Source organism: Octopus sinensis, unplaced genomic scaffold, assembly GCF_006345805.1.
Source record: "Octopus sinensis unplaced genomic scaffold, ASM634580v1 Contig15437, whole genome shotgun sequence".
NCBI classification, from domain to species: domain Eukaryota; kingdom Metazoa; phylum Mollusca; class Cephalopoda; order Octopoda; family Octopodidae; genus Octopus; species Octopus sinensis.
In genome coordinates, this window is record NW_021833728.1 from 35,097 (window position 1) to 54,691 (window position 19,595).

The following is a 19,595-nucleotide window of genomic DNA, read 5'->3' on the forward strand; positions in this document are numbered from 1 at the left end:
AAAATGAAGACTGAAATAGCCAATCTCTCAGATGTTCCAATATTTATTGTAAAACTTTTAGTTATTGGCTGAAAGTAAGCATGATGAACTTTTATTGTCGAATCAGCTTAGAGTTATGAAAGAGGAAGTCAGAAGAATGAGTCGCATAATTGAAATAAATTCGTCTATTTCTAACATGGAATATCTGAAAAATGTTATATTTAAAGTTCAAATACTTGTAAATATTATTAATTTTTAGTTTATAACTTTGCCAAGCGGGGAACAGAAGATGACTCTTGTCTCGGTCATCGAGTCTTTGCTGAAGTTTAGTCAGGAGGAGATGTCTGCTTTGAAAATTATTGCATCAGGTGTTATTACTAGATTATTTTTATTTTAGGAGGAAATTTAGACGAGAGTGTTGATGGTTGGGGGTCGTATTTATACAGCTTCATTGACAGTGGAATTAAATATGTTCTAACAGTCCTCTTGATGTTTCTGGTTAATTTTTAAAAATGATTTATATATATGAACTTTTTACCTATCATTACTCTCAGTATTGAAACTTTGTTAGATTTGTCATAGGGCATATCTTTATCTGTAAGCACATATATCTATAGAAAATCAACAAAGATTGAGAATAATGTTTTTGTATTTCCATGTTAAACTAATTTCATCGCCACCACCGCCATTTGAATATTTTGTGGATGATTCCAAAGAAATATATCATCAAACAAATTTTGAAAATAAAAAAGTTATTTTGTATTATCTGGCATAAAAATTATTATTTTTTGTTTTAAAGTGCATGTTTGTTCCTAGTGGGCTTAAAATAACGTTGCCAATGGACCTATTTACGAAAAATAATGAAAGAGAAACCACCAATAACGTAGACCGTGTGGTTCATTGGTAACTTGTAGCGCAAGAATCTGTTACCCATTTTCCCAGTCTGGTGTCACACCCTGATTGCCCTGCTAATCTGTTATCGTTACAGGCTATCATCGATCAAGTAACGCAGATGGACATGACCAAGTGGGCGAATGAAGTAATTAATGTCTCTCGAGAAAGATTCAAAAGGATACCACGTGCCGGATGGCCTATGATCACCCGGGCTTTTACGAAAAATTCCTTATCTCAAAGTCTGTAGCGCACCTGAAGCGTCTGGTTACGATGTCAGGGCGGTGTGCAACTTCTTTCTGAAAAAATAACCCCAATCTATGACCATTTCAGTGAGGAAGTCGCCAAGATAAGACATGGAGAGTATCTGATGAGTGGTTCTACATCGGAATCACACATCTAATCCCGAAGAAAGATATTTGCCAAGGCCCGGAAGACCTGAGACCAATTTAGTGCATGCCTAACTTATATAAACTCGCTACGAAATGTGCACCAAAATGTTGGGAGATTTTATATTGAAGCATATAACTTGATTGCCGATAATCAGCTGGGAACTCGACGACTGTGCCAGGGTGCTAAGGAGCAGGCAATAATTAATTATTTCATTTAAAAACAAAACGGAAATAAATTGTTTTCTACTCGGATTGATGCGAACAAAGCATTTGATTCGGTTAATCACGACTTTCTGTATCAGGTCCTTGAAAATTCTGGACTCCTTCACTGGATTGTAAATTTCGTGAAGAACCTTCTTACGAAATGGAGATTTAAGCTAACCCTGAACCATCACGTAATCGGAGAGGTCAAAATGGAAAGGGGTATACTCCAGGGTGGTTCTTTATCACCCCAAATCTTTGCACTTGTAATGGACCCCCTCAATAGAATTCTGAAGGCAAAGTATCCAAAAGTTATCATTATCCTTGGAGAAAAGTTGTCGACACCGACAATAATTGGGAATACGCATTGAAAGAGACACTTCGGTGCCTCGTTTAATCTCCCCGTTAACGATCTTTCCTTGTTTTCTTTTGGTTTCTGTTTTTCTTTGATCAATAAACAACATTCCATTCTATTCTATCCAAAACTTTTGATGGATAATCAAGACCAAGGTTTTATTACATACGCAACAAACCACTTATTTTTTATGGATGACTTAAAAATATTTTCTAAATGATGTAGAAAGCTTGGATTCCGCCGGATTACCTTCTACACTGGAACCTGTTAGATTCCTTCGGAACGACAGAAAATTCCTGACTACGTTCCCTTTCAGGGAAGGTAGATCACTCGTTTAGGCCGTGACTTGTGTGGATTCTTTTTCCGAGACGCTGTTGCCCTGGACATCATGTTCTTCAGAATACGTTTGAGGAGAGGAAGAGGTCGATATACGTACTCCTTTCTGACGTTTACGAGTTCGTCCCCTTGTTTTTGTGACCACTGGCGTCGTCGGTAAGGAAGTCGAGAGGTTGTTGTGTATGCTCGGCGATAAAATTGCCTTGAAGACGCATGACCGGAGGGAAGCGAGCTGGCTCTTCCAGTCTCTATTCTACGCGGAAACTGCCTCTCGATCCGCACTGCGTCTTCGTCGGACTGACCCCCAGGTCTCATATAGATCTACTAATTTCTGATTTCAAAAAATTATGAGTATGATAAATGAGGTAAATAATTTTTTCGAGGCCGCCGAACTGAAAAAAGCTGTCGAAAAGTCGCAACTAATCTGGCTGACCTTCGGTCTGAAGCTAAATTGCTTGATGCGATGGATGGTTACAGATACCTTGGATTCCTGGAAGATAGAAAAAGTGAAGTATTGAAAAGCGATGTACTGAACACACTTTTTGGAAAATTAAAAAAAAGGATCGACAATCTCGTCACTACCGAAGAAAAGATGAGATTCTGCGGACCATTCATGCAAAGAAAACACATTTGACAACAATCGCGGAATACTTCAAGGGCAAATACAACATCTAAGAAACTGGGGACCTTGATTTGAACATGCTGAGGGAAATGCAGAAGAACCACTTGATTGAGAAAATATAGAAAAAACCATTGCGTTTAATTCTCTTCGAGTGTTTAAATGATCCCAACGTTGATATTGATGAATCCTCTCAGTGGTTATTTCATGGAAATAACTTCCCGAAAACCGAAAGACTTCTGCGTTTAATACGGGATTGTAACCTATTTTTCGACAAGCATTGTACAGTCATTGTAACTCAACCAGAAGACAGTTGATCACTTAGCGACGAGGTGTGGTCGGATGTTAAATAGTGACTACTTAAGAAGAGCTTATATCCAGTCTGTGGTCATCTGGAAAACATTGGAGTTTGCTATGTACCCACCCGAAGATCATCAAATGACACGGGCTACAACGACGGAGGAAGCTTCCCCGAGTGAGACCATAGAATCGGACTTGTGAATAACCACAAAAGTGGCCTCCCTGTAAAATGGATAAGTGTCCCCGTCAAAGACATTGGCTCGGGCTCGAAGGGGGGAGAATCGACTGAAAGCAGACGCACTATTCAAAAACTAATTTTATCTGGATTTTTTCAATTTTGTTTTGACTAACTTACATTTTTAGCGCACTACAGTGTAACCCCGGTTTGGGGCATTTTGTGCCCAGAAAACATGGGTTTTTGCTTTTTCATTATGAAATCTTTTATTTTAAACCATATAAATGTAATAATTATTTTTTAATTATTAATATCTATCAAATCACTTTTTGACGAGGTAATCGGTTATTTTTCCTTCGATTTTGTAACCATTTCGAATGTTTCTCATTACTGTTATTAGCAATTAGTAGAATTTTTAATGACTCGTGCTATCCAGGAAATGTTCTGTTCCAGAGTCTTCAAAGTTTGCAGAATTTGTTGCTCGGGGTCACCCTCGTTTTCCACTATATCTTCATTATAGATACAAGAATTGCATTCAATTGTTTTTTATCATCAGCCTCTGTTAATGTTTCATTTACAGCTTCGGTCATTATTTCATCAGTTGGGCGATCGTCAGTAATTAAGACGACTATTTTTTTCAATTAGTTCAAACAATCTGTAATTAAAATTTTTGCTACTCCATTCCAATTTTTTAAAGCCAGCATCACAACTCGACGAAGATTTAAATTTGAAAGACGTTCTTTAAGGTCACTTTTGATATTCAGAAAGCATAAAATTCAACTAAACATTTTGAGTAATAATAATTTGAGCAATAGTTTTTAAATATTTTTATGATCCCGATATCTAATGGCTGTGTATAAGGTGTCATCTTTTTAGGTAAAGAAAAGGAATTCAATATTAGAGCATTCAGTAACTTCATGAAATCCTGCATTATCGATTAATAATAAAATTTTTCTTTTTTGCATAACCAATTTCTTAGTAGGCTTACATAATCAGTTTTTAAAAATGCTCCAAGCTATCCATGCACTTTTGAAAGCAGGATATAAAACACCAAAATCTTCAACATCAAAATTTTTGATACATCGAGGTTTATTATATCTCCAAATAATCAATGGTTCAAGTTTTTCACCCTCATAATTGCAACATAGAAGTACTGTAATTCTTTCTTTGGATTGTTTAGATCCAGATGGTTTATCATCAACTTCATCAAACGACTTTCTTGATGTCATTTTTATATAAAGTGATGTTTCATCAATCAAACACTTTTTCTCTCATATTCAATTATTTATTGATTAAATTTATTAAACTATGCATTGATGTGGGGCAAACCGCAGGAATCTTTTTCGCCGCATATTGTTTTAAATTTTAGTTCATATTTGACCTTATTATAATTGAATCTATTTTTGTGGTAGATAAAACAGAAATTTACAGTTAATTTTTAGAGATAGTGCGTAATTCTTTTTAGAATCAAAAAAGAAAATCAATCTAACTATGGACATAATTTATCATTTTGTATCAGCCTGTGTAGGTCAGAAACTTCTCTGGTATCAGAAATCACTGTCATTATGATGTTGGCTGAACATTTTTTTGGGGTAAAAATTTAATATTATTATAACATGTGGTCAATCAAAGTAAAGCGTATGACTCAATAATTTTAATATTATAATTAGTAAATGCGTTTTTTATATCACCCAGAGAACTTAATTTTTGAATATATTTTGCAATAAAAACGTTAACCCATTTCAGGAATTTGATAAATGAGACATTACTAATCCAAATATAATATCTAAAATGTTTAATTCTTTGTTATAATCGCATGTTTTCATAGTGTGAACTTTTGCCAATTTCAATAAAACGAAATCATAACCAATCAATGTTAGCTTAATCTAAACAACTAACTAGAACAGTAATTCTCAACCTGGAGTCCGCGAGAAACTTCTGAACCTGTGTTTAAACCTGAGGAACGAATTATCGAAATATTTTAATCGTAAAAAGAATTCCAAATCATCGGAATTTATTTCGAAATTGATGGATAGTTCATAACTATCTAAGCTTGTCTAATAATTTCACTCCACAAATCGTTTCAGGGAAGACGTGAAACTATAGTTTATTTTGTGGATAAAATTGAGTTTGTGGACGGTTTTTATTAAATATTAGTGCCTTTGTTATTAAGCTACAACTGTGGATAGAAAAACTGAATAATTTTACTATGTTTTAAATTAGACTCATTTGAAATTAAAAAATAATCGACCATATTCGTCCTGACAGCTGTACGGTTTTCGCTTTTAAATCCGGGAAGCAGCTTGGTCACCTAACGCAACAGTATTGAAAATGAAACTACAGTCATACAAACAGAATGAATTTTAATAAATTTTCTTTGTTTTTGATAAAGTATGTTTTAGGTATGATATAAAGTCCGTAAAATATCCGGCCTTCGTTTATTTCGTACAGCTGGTACGTCTAATTTTGATATAAAAGACCGTACGTGCTATCTACGCAGATATGCCTAGGTGCTCCAAGACTAAAAATAAGAAAAACGAAAAAACTGTGAAAAATGAATATTCGGAATATACGGACCATTCGTTTTCAGGACTCAAAATCGATCCAACTAATGAAGTAACAATGTCTGTACTACAAGAGTTAATGGCTCCCAGAGATCTGAACAGAAGCAATTTATTCAGGTCTTTATAGTTATAAAATGAAACTAGATTTCAAGATGACGACACAGATTCATCTGCTAAAAGTTTTTTTATTTTGCTGTAATTTAGAACCTAAAGATCCACCAGTATTCAGTGTGGACTGGTTATTAAATAAATAACTATTCTTGTTTCCTACGGTTTCTTTATATTTTTCTATGGTTTCTTAATTATGGTGTTTTGATTTTTTGAAAAATTTAATATAGACAAAAAATTCAAGTTCTAAATATAGTATTTGTGAACCTACAGTAAAGAATTATGAAGGACGCTGCTGTCGAAATCCGTCTGGAAAAATCAAGACATCAATAATTATTCATCTATGATTCATCAATAGAAGGCCACTTAGGCTTCTTTAACCTTGAAATATGATTTCTTTAATTTTGATACATGAGATGCTTTTACATTGCACCAAGACAGCTGTTAAAGAACACTTCGTACCGTTAAAATTTAATGGTCGCCCAAATTCTGAAATTATTCTAAATTAAATTCTTTTTAATCTATTTTAAAATTTAATATTTAATACAGTTAGTCTAAATCATTGTCGTGTTAAATGTTGGTTATTGATACTCTCTAAGCGCTATAGATCCATTAAATGAAAGCGAATTTCTTAAATAAAATTATTTGCTTCATTGGATTGTTAATACTCGTTCATGGAATTATCAGTGTTCTAGAATGTAATTGAGAATTGCCATTTATTTGTAGATCGTATATATTGCAAGACGATAGGTATCTACTCAGATAAAATCCCAACTGACGTTTATAAATTTATAATTTATATATATTAGATTAGAATACAGTGCATCATTGGTTTTTTCATTTCGCTTTATTCTTTTATCGGACTTTTAAATAACTTTACTCCAATTTCAGCAAAACAAGAATATAAAAACATGTTAGTACTTTTTATATTTAAATATTAATTTAGTTATTGGACTACACTTGAACGGCGTCGAGCATTTCAAATTTATTGATTATTTACGAATCTTACCTTTATTTATCCTAATAAAATTACTGTTAGTTTTTGTTTTTCCCTGGTTTTTTTTGCTTTCCGTGAGTTCTAAAATCTCCAAGCTCAATTGTCGATGTACTTTTTTCTTTGATTCTTTGAATACTTTCGAGAACGTTCGTCCTAACGATTGCCATTTATTATATTACCAAAGTTTTTTGAATATTGGGACATTTGCGTTCTTGTGGTGCTTATTTTGATCTACTTTATGTGACATGAGCAACGCGTTACGGATGGGCAACGAATTACATTTTTGACCTTTTAGACGTCAAAATAAAAGCCTTTATATCACAAATGTTATTTTTATGCGCCAGTTATAAATTCTAACTATGCCTTGTATTGATTTAAATTAGTTTTTCTTTATGTGAGGTAAATCAAGGTTTTTTATTTAATGAATAAAATATGTCAAAGGAGAGGTATGGACGATACCCATGGCAAGACTGAAGAAATAATTAATTTTAATAAATCATTTTCAATTGTTTATCGTCCTACGTTGAGCAAAATAATATACTCGCGGATGAACAGTGGAAACTGTCAGATGGCTAGAGGGTTTCTTGTGCGAGAAAAAATCGTTAATTCGTTGTGGAAATTTGCTATTGAAGGCCGTGAATTTGAGGAGAGGGGTTTCTCAAGGATTAGTTCTCATCCCCTTAGTCTTTAATATATTTATGAACGACGTCCCGAAACCGCTTTTTCATACGATTATTTACGCGAACGATATCCTGGTTATGGATGTCTGGAGCATACTAGAACCGTACTTGGAGGAACTAGAAATCTGGTTAAATGGTAAAGGTATTGAATCTTGCACGGGACCAACCCACTATTTGTTGGATTTCTATTGGTCGTGACAAAAAACCGACTCCTACTCAAAACCTGAAATCGTTGAGGGAGATAAGAAAAATCTCGGGGGGAAAAACTGCAGTTAAAACATTGTGGTTCTCATTTTTAAGCACTCTAAGCGCTAATTTATCGGACCCTAAACGTTGCCCATGCGTATCTAGCCGTCCATGGCACATATTAAAGAAGAAACGAAACTTTTTGCCACGTTTTTTTGTTATTTTTTCCATTGATTTTTTCAATAGTTATCTGTTCCGTATGTAAATGCGTTTTTAAAACTCGAGAAGATTAAACTTTTTAAAGGCCTTTCTCGGTTCCGCACGGGAATACAACAACCCTGGTTCAACACTATACAAACAATATGTCGAGCCCTCTATTGGTTATGTTTGTGGAGCCTGGGGATCATATCTTGCACTAACAAAACTGCAAAAAATCTCGAACATACAGCGGAAGGCTGCAAGGTCTATCTCTAGTTTTACATAACGGCTTATAAAGCAAACTGCTTTCGAAACGCTTGTAAAGACGACGGGTTCTGTGTTCTGCGTTAATACATACTGCCAACAGCCCAGACCCTTGGATCCTCGTCCAATCAAAAGATTCTTCGAATCCCTGGCTGAACATAGAGAGGAGATGCGTAATTTGATTTGGAATGTAGGATCACCTAACTGATTTTTTTCCGGCTTTGACAGTGTTTTTGGTTTAAATAATAATAAACTTGATTTACGATTATTGTGCTTCTTTCCCAATTCCTATCCGAATCTAAAAATCGGCCCTTATTTCGGTGGCCCTAAATTTATTCTCACTAATCAAATCTGTCATTTCCGTCCATCCGTTTTTAGCTGAAATTGTTTATTTTTTAATCTTTTGCGCTGGGATCTCCTGTTCGCCGCCCTGGTGCTGGTAATTCTTGTGTTTCTTTCTTGAAAAAAAATATGAGTCAGTTTATGAATGGCTCATTCGTTCCGTCTCTCTTTCATATAAAATCTACTGCTAAGACCTCGTTGAAAGACTCTTCCAAACGTTTACGGTCTCGGATTAACTCCTGTTTAATGTCGCACAATGTCAGCGCGGCTGTTCGTCCGTACAATCACCCCGGACGTTGCTCGCATTCTCAAAGAAAAGCATCCTATTGGTAAACCAACAACCTTTGATATGAGACATTCGTCCTGTTTACCACTTTCTGTTTCCTCCAAACAACTTCTGGACGCCCTAAACTCATTTAGGGGTAACAGTAATGGGAAAATTGACGGCTCCGTTTTATTCATCGGAGAGCCTTAATTTCCGACAATAGTAATACCGGTAATCGCCTCCTGAATGTTTGCACTAACATATGCAATTTATTATTAGTGGCAAAATTTCTGATCATACTAGAATTTTGTTCTTTTCCACGAATCTGACAGCCTTGTCAAAAAGACTGAAAAAACTACTGAATCATCGTTGGACTCTGATCTTGATTCAGCCTTTGCACTATAGAAACAAAATCATTCTTAACTTCATTCCGATGTAACTTCTTAGCGGGATTGGAACAAAATTTTTTGCTGTCAATCTTCAGCCTACTTGGAACCCCTTTTCGACCAAAATAAACTGGCTTGTTTCCATACTACCTGTCAGCCATAATCAGGTTCCTTGATAAGGATTCACTTTGCTTGAGTATCTTAATTCGCCTAGAACTTCCTATTTGCAAACCTCACCCTTGTCGTTATTGACTTTAAAGAAGCAAAACGTCCCGATAGCAGTACGCTATCTGCTTTTGTATCCGGGAAACACCTTTTTAGGACGTCACCTGTACGGACTCTTTTGCCAAGGGAGCTTTGAATTTTCCTTTTTGTTAATAATAATAATTTAAAAAATTTCCAAAGTTTTTTTACTATCACTTTACTGAAAATCAAAGCTTAGAAAAGATTTATCTAGGTTCTGTTTCGACTACCATTTATGCTACTTGGTTACCAGCCCGTACGATTTCATCACTCTATGAATAACGTGAACTTCAGATAGATAAAGCGCAGTTTAAAAAGCACAATATCTCACAAAGATAAAAAAATTTACCAAAAATATAAATTCGTATATAAAATAATTATGCGGAATAGTTTGACATCCACGGTTTGACATTTAGAATCATTATTCAACCTCTTGTATATAGATGACGTCAATGTTAAAAAACAGAAATAGTGAGCGTTGACTATCCTGAGGTCGACTTCCTTACGACCTGAAATCAAATTCTAGACACATTCCCCGGCTGATTGATCACTGAATTGACAAATCTGATCGATCATGGGATCATCTTTGTTAGTCTGTCCTCTGGAATCTACAGCACTCCAGATACACCTTTCTTTTAGAGATTTCGCCCACCGAAACCCAGTAACCGACTATTATATCTAAATTCGCAAGGCGTATTTTTATCGTTGAAAAGCAGCTTCAATACGCTAAAACTTTTTAATTCTGTTGTTTGCGCCATACTTACATACAGATTTGCCTAAAAGCCATCCTTAAATAATGGATTATTAACTTTCCAAGCAGAAGAATTTTCATCGATCCTCAAACCAGTTGGACGGTGATTGCATGAAAATATCCCCCACTGGTGTAGGGTGGCACTCGGATGAACACGCTTTTTCTTTTGGAATATTTACCATGGCGGCGAAGTTTCCGTTAAGGAAACCCTTAAAATACGGACGCCCTCAGGACTAGAGGAGCCGTAAACCTTTGTTCAAGTCCCACTTAAACTCCCGGGGATTTCAAGGGAATTGAACTCGACCTTAATAATTACCATCGTTAAGAGAATTGCTTCTTAATCTACACCACAAAAATTCATAACCTCTGATGAGGAATTTAGTTCTGAGCTGATGTATTTTACCTGGTATATTTATTTAAACATTTTCGGAATAGATAGTAGTTACCGTAATACTTTTGTTCTAATTATTTGTTTTTAAAGAATCGTTTTATTAAATTCTTTAATCAAAGGGCCCGAATAAACGTTTTTCAATAAATTATAATATAACACATCAAACAGAAATTTATTATTTAGAGACTTATATATTAGTTGAAATTAATTTGTTTACTATATATATAAATTAAGAAAAAACCAAAATTTGAATTTGACTAAGGACATTTTTCCGAATCTTTTCATTAAAATCATCTAGTTTCCGAGAAGAACGTGCAATTTTATCGCAGCACTAAGTAAGTAACGAGACTTAATACCAATATAATTCCAAATAGAGGTTTGGATGACGACGAGAGTTCAGAAGCCAATAAAAAATATCTTCTAGCTGTTATATAATTTTCTACTCCTCCTTGTGTATATTTTATCTACAAATTAATAAAAATTCATTACCTCAGCAAATTTCATGTGATATAGTGGATTATGAGGATTCAACAAAATCAGTTCTTCCACACAATAGCTAGCCTTCTCATAATCAAACTGGTTAAGATAAAGATCGCATAGCTCTGCCCATCCGTCTTCATACCCAATAAACCTAAAAACATCGTTTTAATACAGATAAGCTTTGTAGAACGATTTAATTAATTACACACGTTGAAAGAAGAACACTGAGGTCTTCGATTGCTTCCTTATATTGACCAGTAGCTTTTAATATTGCAATTTGTCTAGTCATTGCCATCTATTTTCATTTTTTAATTTACACCATGTTGGAAGGATCTCTATCAAGGACAGAATGATATAGCTTAATAGCATCATCATATTCCTTATTAAACTCGCAATATATTCCACGCAGAATTGAAACCTCGTTGCTCTTTGGGAATGTTTTTTCTAGGTAATTGAGCGAATTCTAAATAAATATTTCAAAAATTACTGAAGCAAGTTCGTAGTTGCAGCATTCCAAGCTGGAATAGAACACTTCTTTAATGACGTTCTCATCTAAACTAATAATCATGTATTCACTAACATTTATCGCCTAAGATTTTTTTGTCAAAATAAAAAAATTTATTCCAGAGTTTAAGAATTTGTGCGTCGGATAGTTTTCTTTGTTTACATAAAATTAGTTCTGAAGCTTCTATAAGAAATTTTAATTCAAAATAATCACGGTAAGCAGACGCACACAACATTTAATAAAATTAATAAAAATATAATTTTAACAAAATATAATTTATGAGAACTATAAAATAAAAATTATTTATCACTTAATGTAAAAAATTACTTTTTAGTTTATTGTTCTCTAAAGATAGAACTAAGTGAATCATTCAAAAAGTACTTTATGTGGTTCCAGGTTCCGTGTGAAAAGTTGTTCATCATCAACCATAAATCCACAGCAACTTAATGTTGCAAATGTAAATGCCATTTTTCATGTAAAAAATATTTTGTCTTTATATTTGTAAGTGGTAGAATGTAGAAAGGATTTTCCTCTTAAGAAGTTTTATTTTTAGATTTGAACAAAAGCCGTATTAGGCAGTTAGCATTGTCATAAAATTATTGGTTAGTATTTATTGATTAGTAATTAATTTCCACGAAACTGACGAAATACAAGGATTTGCGCGATCGATTTTGCTTTTGGGCAATTTCTGTCGAGACTTCCTGTGTTTGTGGGGCCAAGACGCTTGCTCATCTTAAGAAACTTGGCCGTCTATGCACCCATCGCTTAAAGATCCCAGGGAATTTATATGGCTTATTCAGACGATCTCGCTGGCTGTTTTCAGACGATCTCGCTGGCTTTTTTTGCTTGTGTAGGAAGAAGAGTAGAAAAAAGTTCTTATGAAGTTGTAGAGAGGTGAGGTGAATCACAAAATTAAAAAAATTATTCATTAGCGATTTTAGGGCCTTCTAAGCCCAGTTGTTTTAGGACTCTCACATTCTAATGTCATCAAGAAAATAAGGTTAAGAAAGGATTCGAAAATTTCGATTCTTGTGGTGAAATTTTTTTAGTCTTGTTAAAAAATATTGTTTATTGAATATTGGAAAACAAATGTTTTTTGTTGGCATTGTTTATGAAAAATAAAAATTAGTGTAAACTATTTGTATAATTATGAAATTTTTATTTTTCTGAAAAAAAATTTTTAAACCAGTTTTTAATTACGTTCCCTGCTTTGAAATTTGTTTTAATTGTCAGATAAATAGAAGGAAAGACAACTAGTATCCCCATAAACAAAAATAGATACTATAAATAAGGTAGAAAGCAAACCATTTTCATAATATATCTCCAGTTGTAGATGAAGGCCAACCAGTTTAGTAGTGATAGACCCAATAAGACAAGAGTGAATATTCCTAAGATAGAAATTTCCAATATGCTCTTTTTATGCTGGAATATAATAAGTGGCATGTTATTCATCGAATATTTGATGCTGCATCCCAGAATTGCGATAAACATTAACTATTAGTGAATTTATTTATAATATAAATACAGAAAATATTATACTCGTTATCATGTTAGCAACGCGAAGATATTTATTGTATTTGTTGATAGTGTTATTTACACTGTCGAATATTCTAAAAATAAAATCCGATGCGTTTTTGACTGTTCTACTATTTATCATTTACTAGTAAAAACAAAATATGTTTATATATTTATAAGATAATAATTGCTGACTCATAAATTAATTACTCATGTTTATGAAAAATTTTCTCAAATTACCCATCAAATACAATTTTAAGTAATCACAAAATAATTTATTACAAAACAAAGTTAGCCAAGTCGGTTTTTAAATATCCAGAAAAATTTTCAATACCCATCTCTTCTATTAAGCTACTCTTCATCCCTCTCGCAGTCTCGCCCTCGTTAAAAGATCTATAACAACGACTTTTACCTGGAGTTGAGGATATTCCCGTTCACGTGTTAATTTAGCTTTCTTTTTGTCCTCTTTTAGAGCGTTCTTCTACGATTGTCAAGTCTCCGCTTTCTGACTCCACCAATTTCTGTACTCAACCCGCATACTTTCTAGGGTCTTGTTTATTACAGTGCTTTGAATATATACCCTTGATTAAGCAATCTACTTTAAGAGCATTTTAGCGATTCAAAGTTAGTACCAAAAATAGAACATACGCTGTAGCATTGTGATCAATGCTAATTCACTGGCCAGCAGGCTGTATTTATGCATCTTTTTGTCTTCAACTCATTTAAATATTTTTTGACAAGTAATCCTAATTTCAATTAAGCTAATGTGACATGGACCAAATGATACGTATGGGATGCGAGTTACACTGACTGACCTTCAATTAATGTTAATCTGTCAATTTATCGATAAACTTTAAACAATCTTATATTGAATTATCAACTACAAAAATAATTAATTTAATTAAATTTTTTAATCCTGTCCATCCCGACTATAGAATTTTCCCCTTTGAGTGTTTAATCTATTAAATAAATAAATTTAAAACTACCTCTACGCGATTATTCGACAAAATATTTATTATTTCAGCTGGTGGATAGTACTGTGATTCGAATTTATCCAGTCGCAGAGATGGATTAGTTCTAAAATCTTTTTTAATTCGTATCTATTTATTAATTTTTTTATTTCTTACCTTATTGAAAATCTTTTTAAGTCTATAAGATCTATCTGAAACCGTTCATTAGGACAAGAAACAAAAACATGGTGTTTATATCTCCAATCTACAATAAAAAATGTTTATACGTTTAAAAAACGTGAAAATTTACAGACTTGACAAATTCGAATTACTTTTCTGATTATGTCATTCTTTACAGTAAAGTAGCTTTGTCGACACTGATATTCAATTTTATTCACTCCTCCGTGAAAATACTTGTGCAATGTTTTTGCAACAAGCTCCATTTCAGATTCATTATCCATAGCAATGACTAACTTGGGATCAGAGGATTTAAGAAACAATCTGAAACTTATTGCGCATTAAAATACCTTTCATTTTTTTTAGTTAAAGGAAGTTTATAATTGACAAAATTTTCTGGAAATTTACCAGCCAACGCCTCCTTTAAAATCTCATATTCGATAATGTCTTTTACAAAACCCTTGTACGAACTTATTACAACAAGATAAAACAAGAAAAAACACGCCAGAAATGTAGGTTTGCCAAGTTAAAAAATTAAAATCTTATTAATTGTTACATTAATAAATTAAAGATAATTTAACATCTTTAAAATCGATTAATTAAATATATTTGACATATTGTAGCCCTTTTTTGCGTTCCACGCAGTCCGTGAACAACTTGGTCTACGGTCTTGCAGGTTTTTCTATTTATTTGTCTCGTCGATGTCTATTGGTATTAGAGACAGACACGTATGTTCCCACAAGAAAGAAAATCTTGCGATAAGCATTTGATGGTGTGTATTAATTTTTAATTTCAGCATACAATGAGCTAAAACATTAGAACAATAACACGTCTAAATATTATTCAACAACATTTTGGGCTATATATATAAATTGTTACAGATGATTGTTCTAAATCCTTAAATTTTTCTATTCCGGTTTCGTTTATAAAATAAACTGTTAATTTTGTATCCATAGAAATAATGGCAACAATCAGTAAGCCTCAAACGGTAATAAATAATTTGCTAAATATTTTTAGAGTGTCAATAAAAAGAAAAAAGTATACTTTTTAAATTGTTAAAAAACTAGGACGGAGAAAATTATCGGGAAAGCATAGAACGTGAATATGATCACGGCTATGTTTTACTGAGTCAATAATCATTAATTTAGAAAAAATCACTTATAAAACCTCCTGATCAACTAGATCTGACAGAGACAGTAATTATTTTGTCACAAAACCTAATTTTAAAAGGAGTTGAAAGAAGAGATTGCAAGAGTTTTAACGACGAAAAATCCAAATATCCCGAAGAATCTTGTGCAATTTGATTATAATGTAAAATATAAAACATAAATATTTTAAATAAATTAGAGATAGATCTTAATTTATAAAACAACTTATTTAGGAAGGGTGTTTTAAACCAATCATTTGCCCTCAAAAGTATGAAACTCATTTTCAAGTTAATGGATCATATGTCGCAAAAGATTCGGAAGAAGGAAAAAAAATAATTTTGGAAACTCCAAATTCTGTTGAATCGAAAAAATTGTTCAATCGATTTAACTACACTGAACGAGGAGCTCAAACCATAAATAATTTATTATTGGTAATTTTTTTGGATTAAATTCCAGGAAAAAGAAACTATCACAGAACCTCCTCCAAAAGTACAATTCTCAGGACAAGTAACTCAATGGGGAATATTTGATGTTTATTTGGAAGAAAAACTAAAAAATGTATTTGTATAAACATAACTTGAAAACTTAGGAAAAAAACAAAGAAAGAAAATCTATTGTAACTGAAGAAGAAACCGGTGATAACTTTGCATTACTCAACATGCAAGTAATTAATGAAATTACTCTAAATAAAAGATTAATGATATATCATCTTTGTCTAATTCTGCAAAAATATTAGAGCGTATGGTTACCAACAACATATATGATGAGATTCTTCTTGGTTTTTACACAACATTAATTCCATTAGATTTCCGTTATTGGGAACATGCAACTGACGAATTTAAAGATCAAGAAGGCTCTTTGCTTCCTCTGTGGAAGTTTTCTCATTGGAAGACAAGAAAAATGACTGTAACTGCTCTTAGTTGGAACTCAAAATATTCAGATTTAATTGAAGTAGGCTATGGAACATGTATAGATTTAAAATATCTATTCTGATTAAATATTAATGTTTTAATTATAGATGATATATACAATCAAGGAGAGGGACTAATTCTTTTATTCTCATTAAAAAATCCTTCATACCCAGAAAATATTATTGAAACAACTTGTGGAGTTTTCTGCTTGCAATCATCTCCAACTAGACCATATATAATAGCTGTCGGATTTTTTGACGGAAGTATAAAAGTCTATGATGTTCGAACTAAAAATAACACTCCAAAATATTCCAGTGAAATTTCCAATAAACACATTGAATCAATATGGAAAGTTTATATTTTTAGTATAGAGTTCGAAAATAGATTCAATGGCTTGACGAGGATTCAAACGGGTATATGAACTTTGCTTCTATTGGTGCTGAAGGCAAAGTTATTTTGTGGACTCTGGTAAAGGTTTTTCTTAGTATGCTTGATATTCGTGCCTTAGAATGAACTTCGTCCCAGTGTTTTACTTACAATCTCAAGAAACGAATATCAAAAAAACTCGTTTGACAATTTAAACTATGGTGAAATAAATGCAACATATTTAAGACACTCTAACTTACTTGGAATTTAGTCCACATTATTCTGATGTTTATTTGTTAGCAAATGAGTACGGGGGAGTATACAAGTGTTCAAAATACTTTACAGATGAATATATTTCATTTTTTAATGCACATCAAATGGCGATTTATTCTTTAGCTTGGAACTATTTTCATCCAAGAATTTTTGTTACTTGTAGTGCTGATTGGTCAGTAAAAATTTGGGACTATGAAAAAAAGTATTACCAAAATTAAATCAATTTTAGTATAAATATATTTTCATTTGATTTAAATGCACCAGTTTCAGATGTACAATGGGCACCTTATTCATCTACTGTATTCGCGGCATGTACAACAGCTGGAAAAGTTTTTTCAAATTTATTACTCTAATTTTATTAGATTTATGTTTTCGATTTAGCTGTCAATAAATACGAATCATTGTGCAGTCAGCAATTGGTTCAACGTCAGAAAGCAAAATTAACACATTTATCATTCAACCCAAAATTTCCTATTATTTTAGTCAGCGATGACAGGTTAACAAATATTACAATTTAGAAAAAAATTATAATAAAAACTATATTTTTATAGAGGTTACGTAATCAGTTATAAATTATCTCCAAACTTGCGAAAAGTTCCAAAAGTAATATTTTATTAATTATGGAAATACAGGAAAAACGTGGAGCAAAAAAAATGACAGACACAGAAAAAACGGAATTAGAAATTTCAAAGTTAGATAAAATAATATCTACCGTTGGATAAAAAATTAAACTAACATTTTACAAAACTAACCAATTAAAATCTTAAAATATAATTATCGACATTTAGTAAAACAAAATTTATGGAATAATTTTCTTTATTTGTGCCTTAAAAAGCGCAATTGCACAACACGAAAGCCCCAAGGTATGTGATTGTTGGAAAAATGGAGTTTAAGAATATAATCTTTACATTTCGAAAACCATAATCTTATTTATCAATGTTAAATAAAGAAATTAATTATATTCGGAAAAAGTTAATGATTTGCTGTTGAAAAATTTCTATCAAATAGTATTTTTAAAACGGTATTGGCTGATTCCGTTATCTTTGATCCGGGTCCAAAAATAGCTGAAACTCCAACATCAATTAGCATTTGATAGTCTTGAGGCGGTACTACACCTCCAACAACTACAATAATATCTCTAGAAATGAACAAACAATATTAACCCTCTTCCCATCGTTTTAAGCTCTTTAATAATTTCAGGAACCAAAGTTTTGTGCCCAGCTGCGAGAGAGCTTACTCCCACAATATGAACATCACTATCGACAGCATGTTGCGCGACATCACGAGGTATCTGAATTTTAAACGGATACACATTTGGTACACTAAATAGCGGTCCTACGTCGACGTCAAATCCAAGATCAGCAAAACCAGTAGCTACCACTTTACTTCCTCGATCATGTCCGTCTTGCCCTACTTTTGCAACCAAAATACGAGGTCTACGACCTTCAAGTTTTGCAAATTTCTAAAATAAATATTTTAATGTATTTATTTTAAATTGCCTCTACGTCCTTAATAATTGAATCCAAATGTGATTTATCTTTATTTTCATTTATATAAGCACCAGAAACAAGACTTGTTGTAGCTACATATCGTCCAAAAACCTAGTTTTAACAAAAAATAAAATCACAGATTCCATAGCATCTGTGATTTCTCCAAGTGTACATCGGCATCGAGCAGCCTCGATTGAAAATGCCAAAAGATTGCCTTCCTTAGAACTGGCGCATTTAGCAAGATTTTCAAGTGCTTCTTTAACCTATTATTAGATTCACTTGTTTTTAGGAACTTTGGATTGATCACGAGATTTTTTTACGGATGCAATACGGGCTTTCTGGGATTTAGCTACTGCCGAATTATCAACAACCAAAATTTCAGGCATCTGCTCTTTATCGAGAATAAATTTATTAACTCCAACAATAACTTCTATTATAAAGTAAAGTATTAGAAAGTTTAACCTTGACCAGAATCAATTCTAGCCTGGCGTTTAGCCGCAGCCTCTTCGATTCTTCTTTTAGGCATTCCATCAACAACTGCTTTTGACATTCCTCCAAAACTTTCAATCTAAATTGCAATTTTAGTCAGTTTAATGAAAAAATAAAAAAATGAATTTCTAAGAAAAAATAAGTTCTTTTAATAATGAAATATTACCTCATTCACTAAATTTAGCGCCTCAGTGTACATTTGATCAGTTAGTGACTCCATCATATATGAACCCCCCCAAGGATCAACCACTTTGGTAATTCCAGTTTCTTCTTGAATAATTATTTGAGTATTTCGTGCAATTCGAGCTGAAAATTTTGTCGGTAAAGCAAGTGCTTCGTCAAAAGCATTGGTATGAAGTGACTGTGTGCCTCCAAAGACAGCAGCCAAACCTTCAATAGTTGTTCTTACAATATTATTATATGAATCCTAAATAATCATTTTTTTACTCTAACTTGCTGTGTTAAGCTCCAACCTGAAGTTTGAGAATGAGTTCTAAGCATAAGTGACTTTTCTTTTTTTGGATTAAATTTTTCTTTGATCAAGTGGGCCCAGAGTTTACGAGCAGCTCTGAATTTTGCAATTTCCTAAAATATTTTATTCAACAATATTACCATATAAAAATTCATTCCGACGCCCCAAAAGAAAGACAATCTTCCAGCAAAATCAT

The 19,595-nt window shown here is 32.8% G+C and overlaps 2 protein-coding genes and 2 long non-coding RNA genes across 4 annotated transcripts; 3 read left to right on the forward strand and 1 right to left on the reverse strand.

The window, feature by feature from the left end:
• Positions 1-15,333: 15,333 nt before the first annotated feature.
• LOC115230362 lies at positions 15,334-15,830 on the forward strand. Its single transcript, XR_003883425.1, has 4 exons — positions 15,334-15,368; positions 15,399-15,446; positions 15,481-15,561; positions 15,632-15,830. It is a non-coding gene; the product is annotated as an uncharacterized LOC115230362 (long non-coding RNA).
• Positions 15,831-16,208: 378 nt separating this feature from the next.
• Positions 16,209-17,150, forward strand: LOC115230360 (dynein intermediate chain 1, axonemal-like). The gene is made up of 4 exons (XM_029800564.2): positions 16,209-16,365; positions 16,417-16,661; positions 16,694-16,783; positions 16,818-17,150. Exons 1-4 carry the CDS (start codon positions 16,299-16,301, stop codon positions 16,944-16,946), a joined length of 531 nt encoding a protein of 176 aa, XP_029656424.2. The 5' UTR covers positions 16,209-16,298; the 3' UTR covers positions 16,947-17,150.
• Positions 17,151-17,192: 42 nt separating this feature from the next.
• On the forward strand, positions 17,193-17,552 carry LOC115230363. The gene is made up of 3 exons (XR_003883426.1): positions 17,193-17,277; positions 17,311-17,444; positions 17,500-17,552. It is a non-coding gene; the product is annotated as an uncharacterized LOC115230363 (long non-coding RNA).
• A 978-nt stretch (positions 17,553-18,530) lies between these two features.
• Positions 18,531-19,354, reverse strand: LOC115230361 (methylmalonyl-CoA mutase, mitochondrial-like; the record flags this gene model as incomplete). The annotated part of the gene is made up of 4 exons (XM_029800566.1): positions 18,531-18,701; positions 18,732-18,868; positions 18,901-19,006; positions 19,094-19,354. Coding segments are annotated over 4 exons (675 nt in total), but the record flags the coding sequence as incomplete, so codon positions are not given.
• Positions 19,355-19,595: the final 241 nt, after the last annotated feature.